A 15020-nucleotide genomic window follows, 5' to 3' on the forward strand; every position below is an offset into this window, starting at 1 on the left:
TAGTTTTTATTTTCTATATTGTAATTTGTTTGTAAATATGCTTGCTTATGGTAATCTCCATTTTACCCAAATAAAAATAGTATAAGTAATCACAGAAAAATAAATCGACCACTCGCACTAAATATTAGTTCATTTTTAAAGTGTTAAGCTTCAGTTTTGGCCCTGTATAGATGAACTTAAAGTATCTCCAATGGCCACATTTACTACCCCCCATCTATTGCTTGCACTACTAGTTGCTTTTGGTACCTGTGATTACAATGTTTCCTTTATGTTTATATGCCACATGTGTCAAACTTTATACAGAACTGGTGACACTACAAAGCAAGACAAAGTAGCTGGTTCAAAGCTTGTAATGTAGAGTTATTCAAAAATGAATAGAGAAGCTGATCTACAAGAAGAAAACCATAACGTTGCACATGTATAGACAAATAGAGAAGTGGACATACCTCTGAACCTCCCTTCTTTTCTCTTCCCCACACTTACCTACTATCCACTATCAAAGACTACTACACCTTACTCCCACCCCTTCCTCTGTTCTACATCCCATAAAGTGACATGTCTCTTACAACTCAAACTACACTCTTACCTTCTCTACTCCTTATACTCTATCACCTCACCTCCTATCTACCTTACTGCCACCCCTTCCTCTCATCCTCTGTTCTACATCCCATAAAGTGACACGTCTCTTACAACTCAAACTATACTCTTACCTTCTCTACTCCTTATACTCTGTCACCTCACCTCCTATCTACCTTACTGCCACCCCTTCCTCTCATCCTCTGTTCTACATCCCATAAAGTGACATGTCTCTTACAACTCAAACTATACTCTTACCTTCTCTACTCCTTATACTCTGTCACCTCACCTCCTATCTACCTTACTGCCACCCCTTCCTCTCATCCTCTGTTCTACATCCCATAAAGTGACATGTCTCTTACAACTCAAACTACACTCTAACCTTCTCTACTCCTTACACTCTATCACCTCACCTCCTATCTACCTTACTGCCACCCCTTCCTCTCATCCTCTGTTCTACAGCCCATAAAGTGACATGTCTCTTACAACTCAAACTATACTCTTACCTTCTCTACTCCTTATACTCTATCACCTCACTTCCTATCTACCTTACTGCCACCCCTTCCTCTCATCCTCTGTTCTACATCCCATAGGGTGACATGTCTCTTACAACTCAAACTATACTCTTACCTTCTCTACTCCTTATACTATCACCTCACCTCCTATCTACCTTACTGCCACCCCTTCCTCTCATCCTCTGTTCTACATCTCATAGGGTGACATGTCTCTTACAACTCAAACTATACTCTTACCTTCTCTACTCCTTATACTCCATCACCTCACCTCCTATCACTCACAATTACCTACTCCCTATTTCCATCCCTCAAACACCACTCTTAACTCAAGTACTACATCACAACCCTATCTACTAATTTGTCCCTCCATCCTTCCCCCCACCACTCTCATTCCTAAGATAAAAATTTCTCCCCCTCCCCTTTAAAACAAAAAAACAAAGTCTACTTACTCAAATTAAAACCCCATTACAAACCTCTACTTCTATCTGGTGACATTCATCCTAATCCAGGCCCTACAGACACTACCCTGAACAATACCCCCCCCCCCGTATCTAAACTTGCCAACCCCTCCAACCCACAAACACAAGTACAATTCTGCTCTATCAATGTCAGGAGCCTTGTAAATAAAGTTCAAGAACTCCATGCTTGGATAGCTAACTATACTCCTGACATAGTTACCCTAACTGAAACATGGTTAAAACCACACCATCTGGACAGTAAAATCAGCCCTCCTGGCTATAATATCCTTAGATTAGATCACCCTAAAAGAAAAGGAAGAGGAGTCTCCATACTCTACTCCAATTGTCTCTCCCAAATCAGTCCCACACTAGACTTGCCGTACTTTTTACCAGCTGAACTCCTACTGACCAACTTCAAACTTAACAGTTTCAACACCATAACTGTTGCAGCAATCTATATTCTCCCTGGTGATAATATTAACATAATTGAGAACATCCTATCTCACCTCTCACATACCATCCACAATGAAATAATTATACTGGGAGATGTAAATAGTGATTGGCTTACAATACAAGCTCCCAACACTACTTCCTGTATAAACCTACATGGGTTTGAGCAGCTAATTACAACCCCAACCTACACTAATAAATCTCACCTACCTAGTTCTCTTCTTGACTGGATATTGGTCTCCCACCCTCAAAACTATCATAACGCCCAAACTCTTCCAAATGCCCTCAGTGACCACTGCGCTATAACAGTTACCAGACATACTCCCCACCTTACCAAACCTAACAAATTTATTACCACCCGTGCACTTTCTCATTTCTCTCTTAACTCCTTTATTCACCAACTCTCCAAAATTAACTGGTCTTACCTCACCACTCTTCCTTTAGATGAAGCTGTCCACTCCTTCAGCACTACATTCCTAAACATTCTTAACTCCCTTGCTCCTCTTTGCATGATTAAAGTCAAATTTAATACTGCTCCCTGGCTCACTAAATCTACCAGAACCCTCATGAAAGACCAGGATATGATTTGGAAAATCTGGACTAAAACTAGGACCCCCTTCGCTTCTTCAGAAATATAAAGAACTCAGAAATAAAATTTAAAGAAAAATCATCCGTTATGACAAAATAAACTTCTATGCCAATCCTCCCTCTACTCTTAAATCAGACCCAAAGAAATTCTGGAGCTCTATTAAACAGACTCTTCATCCAGGAAACACTTCCTCTCCTAACCCATGTCCCAATGCAATACCTGAAGACATATCCAACAAATTTAACAATCATTTTATAAACTCAATAACCTCCATAATAAATCCCCCCCCAGAAACAACACTAGCACCCCCACAAACTCTATACCTCTTCCAAACCCTCCTAACTCCTCTCTAAAAGCAGTATCAACTATGTAAAGTCATTACTTTCTAAACTTAAACCTTGCTCCCCATCTGTTGACAAGCTACCCTCTTACTTCCTGCAGATTGCCTCTGAACCTCTTGCCTATCCTGAATCCATCTTCATCAACCGATCCATTTCTGAATCCTATGTCCCCACTGTATGGAAGAATTTCTTTACTCTACCCATTCACAAAGGGGGAAACTCCTCAGACATGTCCAACTTCAGACCGATTGCCATAATCTCTCCACTCTCAAAATCCTAGAGAAATGCATTCACAAGCAGGTAATGCATTACCTTCACCAGGAAAACCTTCTCACACCCATACAGTATGGTTTCTGTCCCAAGCATATTACAACTACTGCACACATATCATTCATTAACATAGTCTCCCTAGCTTGTGATAACAATAAACTTGTCTCATGCCTATTCCTTGACCTTTCTAAAGCCTTTGACACTGTCTCTCACCCACTCCTTCTAGATAAACTCACTAACTTACATTTCTCTCCCCCCTACTAACTCCTGGTTCTCCAGCTATCTCTCTACCTGCCAGCAATCAGTTAAATGGCTCTCTGCAGTATCCTCCCCTCTCATTGTACAAATGGGAGTCCCCCAAGGGTCCATACTTGGACCACTACTCTTTAATAGTTTCACCAACTTGCTCTACTCCTCTTGTCCCCAGTCATCTCTTGTGCAATATGCTGATGACTCAGCTGTTATAACCATTGCTGACAACCCAACTGACCTCCACCCAGCTACCCAGGCATCCTTCCACACCATTGAGACTTGGCTTAGTGATAACAATCTAATACTTAATCAAAAAAAAAAACTAAGCTCCTGCTCTTCCTCCCTAAAAACATCACCACACTCAAAAGTACATTTACCATCTTATCCTGCAACAACATTATCATCTCAGCTGAATCTAGTACTAAATTGCTAGGTGTTACAATAGATGATCAGCTTAGGTTTGGTCTCCATATTACTAACTCGGTAAAAAGAACTCATCAGAAATGTGGACACCTTTTCCATAGCAAGAAATACTTAACTAACACTGCCTGAATAACTCTCTCCCAGGCTTTAATACTCCCAACACTCCTGTACAGCTGCCACATATTCACAAACCTAAATTCTACACTTATTTCCAAGCATGAAACTACCTATAATAAGATCGCAAGATTTGCAGCTAACCAATCATAGAAGTCACACCACTGCTTAGCACTACAGCAGCTAGACTGGCTAGAATTCCCTCTACTGCTCCAACTATACCAACTACAAATCATCCATTCTATCCTCTATCTACCCTCCTTCTGCCCCAGCCTCTCCACTATCACATCCAAATATTCCCCTGCTAGGATGCTACGCAGCTCAAATCAAGAATTATTAGACATCTACAAACCCAAAACCAAAATAGGCTGCCTTCTCTACAACTATAACCCAGCTACATCCTGGAACCAACTCCCCTTGGAAATAAAATCCCTCCAGCATAGCAAAAGTTTCAAATTAGCCACAAGGAAATACCTAAAAACAAAGTGGTCTTGCCACTGTAGCCAACCGCCCTGAAACCACCATCCCTTCACCTATTTCACCACCTCACTCTTAATGTATCTCTAACACTATTCCCCTGCCTCTTCTACCTCTTCCCTTCCTCTATCTCCAACCGCTCTTAATTCTTACAGTCTCAAAACAACTTACCTGTCTAGTCTGTCTCCTATACTCTACCTCCAAAAAACAAGTAATCTTCGTGATACCACCAAGTCTCAAAACAACCCACTAAAGTGTAGTGGGTCTAAAAACAAAACAGTGTAAGAAGCTTCTCTGTGTGGAAGATTTTCAGTCCATATATTTCTAGTTAATCACTGTATATTAATCAGATCAGACAATAGTAGTAGAAGTAGTGAACGTAAACATACACTGTAAAGAAGATATTTAGCAATATTCTTTATGCTCAACACTGTACCTCTACACACAGTGACCAAACTACACAGACAGCTGTTACTGGCATAAAATCACAGCACACTTTTAAAGTCACATTTTTTCATCAGTTCCATTACATTCCTACCCCAACTTAATAAATGGCACTATAGAGAAAGTCTCTAATTTGTCTGCATTTCTTTAGCTAATGGACTGGAAATATAAATTAAGTAGTAGTGATTATCATCCCATGGTGAGATAATTACACACAGCTAAGTCTGCTAACTATTAATTCATTCTGAAGTAACAGCATAGCCTATTAAATGCCTAGATATCATATGGTTTGTGTGTGTCATTTCTGGGTTGGTTTCTCTCACTGTATCTGGTTCATGCCTCTGAGATTGTGGTAAACACAGTCCATTGTCTATCCTTCTGCCAATGACTCCTTGACAGCTGTTGTTCACATTCTAAAATACCCAAACATTTATTCATTTTGACTCACGTGTTCCAATTTTATCAGTCCCTGATACTGTCTCTCTCTCAGCTGCAACTACGTCAAAGAAAAAAAAATCAAAACTATCATCTTGAGAGTTGTTAAAAATACCTGTGATGTAAGAAGAAGATGGCCAGCAGTTTCAGTAATCTATACATTTCTGCAAAACCTGAAAAGAGAAAGCGAAGAATCGAAAAGAAAAGGAAAGAAAAGAAACCCCCAATGACTTTCCTCCATGACAGTTTCTACAGCATTCATGCATGGAACTTTGGGTCTAGAAGCTGAGTCATTTATGGAAGTACCAATTGGTGAACTGAGGTAGATGTCATCCGTCATCCTCCTGTTGAGGAGTCTGTAATTACGTGTTAAAATGATGGAAGGTCGGCATTTACTAATCCATCTCCTAACAGATTTCAGGTGCCATCACTCATTTCACAGAAGTAACACCAATCTCTGAAAGGAATACTCACAGGGGAGCTACATACAAAAACTCAAAGATGTCTGTTCTGCACTTAGAAAGTAAACACGGTATTTGATTTCTACCTGTCTGTGACTGAAAATATAACTATTACAGCTGGTGGCTGTATTTTTTTAGGTCAGGGTCACTTGTGATTGGCATGTGCAACTATCAATTAAATAATTAACAATTCATTACACAGAACAGATACAAGGTGAGGCCTTGTTGGAATGGCTTATCTGTATTACATACATTGTTCAACTGTTCCTTAATTAAGAAATAGAACACCTTCATCTCACTCTGTACTTGCATTTCAGCACTGAAACAATGGCTTATGAACTGCTGAGGGCTCATAAACAGTTTCCCAGGCCACAGGTGGAAATACATGGTCAGCAAGTGTGAGCCCCAGACCTCCCACCTGCAGCTGTGATCACCTTGAATGAAGCATGAGCTAAGTTAGTGACCTATTCCTCCGAGGTGAGACACAAACAAATGCAAAGGCCAGCACATTTAATACTTTGTAGAAGTCAATCATTGCTTAGATGCAAGGTGACTTGGTGATAAGAATCTCACTTAGGACAGATTAGGTTGTCAAGATATATAAAACTCAGCCAAATACTGAAGTCAGAAATTAATCAGAAATTCTGAAGAAAGGAGCAAACAATAAACAAATGTAGGGAGATAATTATGAAATAAATTAAGATTGTGCTACCTATCCCTCAGAGTTACCTTACAGAGAACTTGATGTGAGACGTAAATGTCGATGGTGAAGTACCCATCATTACATGTAAAATTCAGCACCCTGTTGTCATATTTAACTAGTACTCATTCTTTCTTGTATTATGACGTATACACAACACCGGTTTCAATAATCACAGCTTATTTCTTTGTGAAGCTGTTGCAAATGCTTTCATTTTTTCATAATTATAGGCCCTAGAGCTGATAGCCTAGTACCAGCCTATGAACCTATAATTATATGACTGGATTTTATGTCTGCACTGCCTATGACTCCTGATCTGGTTTGAGTTTGAAAAGGTCTGAGGATCTGTCCACCTAACCAGTTAACAAATAAGTAACCAAATAAAAACAGAAGGTGTGGTTATATGTCAACTACAGAGTAACAAGAGTGAAAGAAAAGGGAAGTTGTATCCAAGGATTATTTCTTAAGGGAAAACGAAAAGAAAATCAAACCAGGTCAGGAAAGACGAGTTTTGTGCAAAATTAAATTATCCAGGTTTAATATCATCTTGCTATACTGTAAGATAATTTTCACACATATCATCACCGTTTTCAGTGTATAAAGCATTTCCTTCTCAAAGTACACACTGTGGACTTTACCAGATTATGTACTCCAGCCTTAGATTGGTATCTGCACAAATGATGTTGCTAAGAGGCTGAAGCAGTGAAAGAGAAACAAATTGATAAAAAATACTGTACAAAGCAGGAAATGTTAAATACCATTCTTAGGTGACTAAATGCAGCACAAGTAAAGGGTTGGTTCTCAGTTTATCTCATAACTCATTTCCTGCTATAACAGCAATCTTTATTCATGAGTGGTCAACAAGCGTATGAATGCATGAGAACAGTTGTTGTTGCTCTAACTGAAGAAGTGAAGCTGAAGTACCTTGGAGCGCTGTAACAATTAGTGTTCTTACACTAACTACTGCAGTAACTGCCTGTTCAGATACAACAACTGAAGTATCTGTGCTTTCCTTCAATCATGACTAATACAGCATCACCTACAGTGACCCCTGCTGGTAGAGGCTGGAACTGCAGTCTGTCTAAGCCCCCATGCCCCCCCCCCCCCACACACACACACATCACTGCTCCTACATCATTACCTGTCATAACCTACATTACTTACTCCTAGAGAGGCTTCTGTTTCAGTAACTCTAAGCTCCCCATAATCAGGGCTATAACATCACCTACAGTGACCCCTGCTGGATAAGACTGCAGTAGCTCTGAGCTTTCCTCCAAAAACAGTGCCATTACACTACTATCTACCACTTGCAGCTGTTAACTTCCCTGCAGTCAATGCTTCTATATCATTACCTTCAATGAATCTAGCTGGGAAGAAGCGGGGATTGCAGTAGCTTTGAGCTTCCTGAAAGTTAGTCTATTAATGCACATTGACTACACTATTACCTAAAACAACCCCTGCATGAAAAGGCTGAGATTGTGGTAGTCACACATTTCTACCTGTAACAACCTTTGCAAGAAAAGGTTGGGACTGCACTAACTTTGAGTTCTCCCACAGCCAGTTACTGGACCATTACTTATACTGACCCCTGCCAGGGCAGGATGAAAGTGCAGTAACTGTACACCACCCCCACCCCTCAAGCTATATGTTTTAAATACAATGATCCCCTGCAGTTGCATTATAGGACATCAGCACTTGTGAGCTCTCCAGCACATAGTGTTCCTACATCTTTATCTACACTGACCCCTGCTGGGAGGGGCTGGGACTGCAGAAGCTGTGCATTCCCCACCTCACTTAGTGTTCTGTACCATTATGTACAATGATTCTTTTAGGTGTATTACAGGACTGCAGCACCTGTGAGCTCTCCAGCACATAGAGTTCCTGCATCATTATCTACACTGACCCCTGCTGGGAGGGGCTGGGACTGCAGAAGCTGTGCATTCCCCACCTCAGTGTTCTGTACCATTATGTACAATGATTATTTTAGGTGTATTACAGGACTGCAGCAGCTGTGAGCTCTCCAGCACATAGAGTTCCTGCATCATTATCTACTTCATTGTCTTCTATCAGAAGTTTCATTCTCAGTAAGTGAGTTCCACCAGTAAACTAGAACTGTTTAAATGATTTAATGGGCACCCTAATCTTAACATAAAATAGAAAAAAAAAAGAAAATGCAAGCATGCTGCTTGAGAAACTAGCCAGTTTACAGATGGAAGAATTGGTTCCTGATACACTGGCAGATAACAGAAAATCATCTCATGCTCAGGTCATCCGATAAGTTTATATTACATGGCCAGTGGCCACAGAGCAGTGTGTGTGCTCTTCTGGTATATATAACTGTGTAACTGTTACAGATTTTAATATGCTCCGATAACTTTATATTACATGGCCGGTAGCCACAGAGTAATGTGTGTGCTCATCTGGTATATGCAACTGTTTAACTGTGCTCAGGTCATGCGATAAGTTTATATTACATGGCTGGTAGCCACAGAACAGTGTGTGTGCTCTTCTGGTATATGTAACTGTTTAACTGTGCTCAGGTCATGCGATACGTTTATATTACATGGCCAGTAGCAACAGAGCAGTGTGTGTGTGTGTGTGTGTGTGTGTGTGTGTGTGTGTGTGTGTGTGTGTGTGTGTGTGTGTGTGTGTGTGTGCTCTTCTGGTATATGCAACTGTTTAACTATGCTCAGGTCATGAGATACATTTATATTACATGGCTGGTAGCCACAGAGCAGTGTGTGTGCTCTTCTGGTATATGCAACTGTTTAACTGTGCTCGGGTCATGCGATATGTTTATATTACATGGTCAGTAGCCACAGAGCAGTGTGTGTGTGCTCTTCTGGTATATGTAACTGTTTAACTATTACAGATTTTAATATGCTAACTCAGACATTTGTAATCATGTTTCATTGTAGATCAGACTCTCAGGGTTTGAACCAATGTTATATTTTTGCAGCAACTTAAATAGGGTCTCAGGTGAGTCATACTACAGGTTAGTTTCACTCTGTGAGAACCTTGGAGTAACATTTGCCATACCCCACTGGATTATCATAACAAAACTAGTAAATGTTTGACTAGACAAAAAGGATTTCAGTGAGACTTTTTGGCTGCTTACACTGTGTATTTTTTTTATACTAACATAGGTGTTTGGCACATATGTGATACATTGCCCTTTAAGTGCCCAAGGTCACTCTGACTGGGGGCTGCCTCCAATGGCAAAAAGGGATCAGTTTTGCATCCAGTGACCTGAGTTCAATGACTGGCTAAGGTGCTGGAGGAATAGGCATCAGGTGGTAGGAGACAAGCATTAATTGCTAGGACACCCATCTCAAGGGAGAGGCATGGTCAGTCAAGTAGGAGGACAGTGAAAACCACACTTGGTAGTGACCATGCCACATGCTGTAGGGTTAGAATCCGTGGAGACATGTATGTGCCCTGAGAGGCAAGCATTTGCAGAAGTCAAGACATCAGAAGGTGAATGAGTTAGATGCCTAATCAGAAATGTCCCAGCTCCCAAAGTGGATGATGTCACCTCTCTTGCCATTTGACTCTCACCTGTTAGAGTAATAAATGGACTTATACAACTGACAGTCTGAGATATATATGTCTTAGGGAAAGAATATGTTTTTCTTCTTTTTTTATAAATTGTTCTTTCTCAGAAGTAAAATATGCAAGGAGAAAATACCACTCTGGACACAGAAATAAATATAAAGTTAGCGCTTTCGTTTATAAAATATATAAACTATATATATTTATATAAACGAAAACGCTAACTTTATATTTATTTCTGTGTCCAGAGTGGTATTTTCTCCTTACATATTTCATTCAGTGAACAGGTACATAAAACTGTACTGCCTTATGAGTACTGGTTGTTCTATCATTTACAGTTTCATGCTATGGGGGACAAGGTGATGCATTTCAGAAGGGAAGAGGTAGGTGTCAAGATGGTAGTTCTGCTACAAATTGCTGAGTTACAGCTGGCAAAGCTATAGACGAATAAAGTGAACCAGTCAAAGTTTTCTCTGGATAAAGAAAACCTGAAAGCCCATCTGCAGTCCCCTTACTAGAGGGTGGGGTGAAGGGGGAAGGAAGGAGGAGTCCCACATAGTTGCTGAGAAGAAACGTGAAAACTTAAAAGGAAAAAAAACTCTAAATCACTTCTGGTGCCATAGTGGAAACAGCTCCAGTGATGGTACTCTTTGAAAAAACAGCACTTCATGAGTTGCAAATCATGGAAATATGATCAGTGAATTGCAATGTCATGGACTTTGCAGTACCAACAGTACGGAACCATATGGATCAGTATGGTAATCGAAGCCTATCGGTATGGTAATGTAACCCTACAACAGTAATTGGAAAACACAATCCTAAGATGAGGGCATCCTTGGTATAACATGTGTGCCAGTGTTTTTGTTGTTGTTCAATATATAGGAAATGAGGGTCTATTTACCCCCTACAGAACATGAGTATTTAGGATTCATGATGTAGGCAGATTAAAATGCTGTTTCTGGCAATTAAATGTAAAGCAAATGTGGGAGGAATGTATATTAAGTCCAGTGTTCCAAAGTCTTAAGTTATTCCAATGTACAGCAAACTTGGAGTTAGCAGACACAACTACCAGGGGTATGGGGGTACAGTCTCCACATGGGGGGTGCAGGAAGTCTGACACTCCCCTGCAGAAATGCTGTGCTATTGTTACAGTGAGTTTTAAAATCTGGAAATTACTGGAATAATTGCTTTTTTATTTTCCATTGTATAAGGGTCTCGTCTACAGTCATGGTAGGGGGCCTCTTTTGAATTTTGCCATGGGAGTACACACACTTCACTTCTCATGTTCATTCTTCAAGGGAAAGAGAAAAAGGGACACAAAAACATATTCTGACAGCAGGATAACAAAGCATAGAAGCCAGTTCCACTGATACTGAGTGGTGCAATTGTGATATTTTAGAAGGATCAGATGACTTCTAATGATGACCTCAGCTTAAAGCAGAATTTTCAGACTTTTTTTCCACAGAAGAGTTAACGGGTATATCTACAATGGGACCCAGAACTGTACGTCTAAGTAGATACCAGCACTTGGCTGCAAATGTGTGTGTGGGGGGGGGCAATGCTTTGGGACTTAGTCCTGCTGCTTCATGACTGGCCATTATTAAGCTTTAACATTTCCAGAACCAGAACCAGTTATGATACTGTAAAATGGAATTAAACTGATAAAAACATCTTCTGCATCTTCTCGCATAATACACTCAAGCACACACACGCACACAAGAGCACACGCACATGCACACGCGCATGCATACACACACGCGCACGCGCACGTGCACACACACACATGCACACATACACACAAACACAAAATGGTACAAGCACCTTCTTTGTGACTGGTGCACATCATAGGAAGCAAAAGACCATATCAATATCATAATTTTCCAGAACCATTTACCTCAAAATACACAGAAACAGAGTCCAGTGCCAGAAATAGATCAGAACATGCCACATAGAAAGGAACAACATATTTTACGGGTAAGGTAGGATAGCAGTTGTTTACAAAGATGGACATAAAACACACACACACATGCACACATAAACACAAACACACACAAAATGGTACAAGCACCTTCTTTGTGACTGGTGCACATCATAGGAAGCAAAAGACCCCATCAATATCATAATTTTCCAGAACCATTTACTCCAAAATACACAGAAACAGAGTCCAGTGCCAGAAATAGATCAGAACATGCCACATAGAAAGGAATAACATATTTTATGGGTAAGGTAGGATAGCAGTTGTTAACAAAGATGGACATAAAACACAAACACACACACACACACACACACAAACACACACACACACACACACACACACACACACACACACACACACACACACACACACACACACACACACAAAATACATAAGTTTAATGCAAGACATAAAACACACACAGACACACACACAGACACACACAGACACACACACACACACACACACACACACACACACACACACACACACACACACACACACACACACACACACACACAAAACATAAGTTTAATGCAAGTCCTGAAACAGCACAAACTGTGCTTAATCTGCGTGGGGTTACAGAAGAAGGATACAATGTCTGAGCAGCCTAGACTTCAGGGTTACAGATTACAAATGACCCTTAAGTAAGCAAGACAGAATAAATGCTAAATTCGACCAACAGCAGTACCAAGATGGAACAACGTAAGACAAGATCTGGGAATTAAGAAAGACTTCAACTCTTAGCAATTTACTGGAAAATCAGACATTTTACAAGTGACAGGGCAAAGGTGCAAGTTAAAACCAGGGATGTTCTGCAAAATCAGAAACAATTTAAAGGTATGGATCCCAGACAAAATTGGAAGGGAGCTGCCCTGTACTGCTCTTTACCACATATTTACCAATATATTATCTAGTCAAAGTCTTCCCTTATACTAACACAGTTTTAACTGCTTTGGTTTTGGTTTCCAGCATGTTGTTTAACTCAGTTTGTCATCCATAAACTTGAACTTCAACTGTTTTCTGTCTAAACCTTAATATCCAACAGAATCTTAATATTGTAATATTCGCATTAGCCACCAGAAATGCAATATCTATATTATAACTACTGTATTGTAGATGCTGTACTCTTAAATATTCTAAATATTGAATTTTATTTTTAAAACAGAACAAACAGTACTGTATATTAACTGTGCATTGTGACTTCAGATCATTGTCTCATTTATACATACATATATACATAAATTCATTTATTTTGAGGTTGATATATACACATATAACACTAAAACTCAGTCTACTGCAGGACTGACAGAGCCAAAGAGAATGTGTACTTGGGATCGCAGGCATTTCATTGATCACAGGCACTACAATAGGACACCTAAATTAACATGCTTAATTGGAAGGGACCAGCCATCAAGCAGACGGGATGTGAAATGTCATTCTAGCAAAACCCTCTCTGCATGATTTGTGCAGTGTGCAGCAAAGTAGCACAGAAAACAGGTGGAAAGTAATTTTTCCTTTTATCCAAGGTATACCAGGAATAATGTAGTGTGTTAGTATTTGGGATATGAACACAGGTCCAACTCAGAATGGTATTGTTAACAGTCCTATCTATCTAGTACTGGATATTTATACTAGCAAGGGATATATGGCTAAATTCCTTTAATTCCTTAGATATCTGCCTTCAAATGCTTCACGTACGGAGCTGCTTTGTTCTAGACACTCTGTATCAGAGAACAGCAGAGCAGGTAACCCTGCCACCTTCACATGGTAACTCTGCCTGGGATTGGAGCAGTACACGACCTTACCCATGTTTCTCTATGTTTTCGTTTCTGTAATTCAGTTTCTACATTCTCTTTTCTGCAATTAGCTCAAAATTTACATTGTACATACTTCAGCTGTATAACTCACCCATATTCCCACAGCCAGAACCACCACGAAATAGATAACAATAACTGAAATGTCTGCAGGATTGTTAATGAGAATCTTTCTGCCCGGCGGCGCTGTAGTAGGTACTCCATCTGATCCCCAGGCATCTGTTGTGGACATTGTGGCAAAGGTTTGAGACTCAGCAGAACAACTAGAAAGATGCAACTAACATTTGTGCTCAGCAGCTCAGACTTAGTAGCCTTAGCCCAAGGTGTGCACTATTTTATCCTTTTTAGTTAATCATAAACTGGACAATAAAAAAGTAGCTCCCCCAACATGCACACACACATATACATATACATATATATATATAGAGAGAGAGAGAGAGAGGCACACACACACACGCGCGCACACACACACACAGTCAGTCTGTAAATAAGTAACTGTTTATTTTTTATTCAGAAAAAACTATTTATAGAAATGTTACATTACTGGTATCAGTCACACCTCCCTTCACTTCACAGGTGATAAGAAATGTTAAGCAAGTAAGATTACGATAGGGTACTCCTACTTTTTTAGGTAAGAAGGGATTTTCTAACAGTTACAGGAATTTTCTAAGGGAGGAGGGTGTAGAAGTCAAAAAGACAGTAGCATAACATTTCACAGCGATTACCTGTGTACTTCCTTCTCAAATACTTTGGCATTTAGCCAGTTCATGAATATTTTTTTTGTTCCATTTAGAGTTGTCCAAAAATGAAAGTCATGTCCCTAACATCAAAGTAAGCAGTCACACTCCCACTTCGCCAATAAGATTTAAATGACCCTAGCTATTTTGAAATCGTTTTGCTCTACCTGAACAAACCTGTAAAGGTAACAGTGACATTTCAACACCTTGCAAAACACAGATTTGTTTTAAAAAAAAAAGTTAATACAGGTAATAAATGTGATGTTTTAATATGACACTGTTGCCCATTTATTTATTTATTGAATTTTTTTTCAGAAAACTTATCTTCTAGCATGCATCTCTGCCTTGCGTTCCCTGCTCCATCTCAATGTCCCCCCACTGAGGTACCCGATTCAGTACATTCTCACAGAGAATCGAGAAGAAGCAAGTGTACT

The 15020-nt window shown here is 39.9% G+C and overlaps 1 protein-coding gene across 1 annotated transcript in view; it reads right to left on the reverse strand.

Moving 5' to 3' along the window:
* The window catches only part of SLC5A1 (solute carrier family 5 member 1), a 555407-nt gene extending 541122 nt beyond the window's left edge, over positions 1–14285 (reverse strand). Inside the window, exon 1 of the mRNA XM_044068862.1 lies at positions 13944–14285. Coding sequence (XP_043924797.1) covers positions 13944–14081 — 138 coding nt within the window. The 5' untranslated portion in view covers positions 14082–14285. The remainder of the gene's footprint in view (positions 1–13943) is intronic.
* Between the last annotated feature and the right edge of the window lie 735 nt (positions 14286–15020).

This window comes from Protopterus annectens, chromosome 4.part0 (genome assembly GCF_019279795.1).
Source record: "Protopterus annectens isolate FY-2018-M chromosome 4.part0, PAN1.0, whole genome shotgun sequence".
In the NCBI taxonomy this organism is placed as follows: Eukaryota; Metazoa; Chordata; order Ceratodontiformes; family Protopteridae; genus Protopterus; species Protopterus annectens.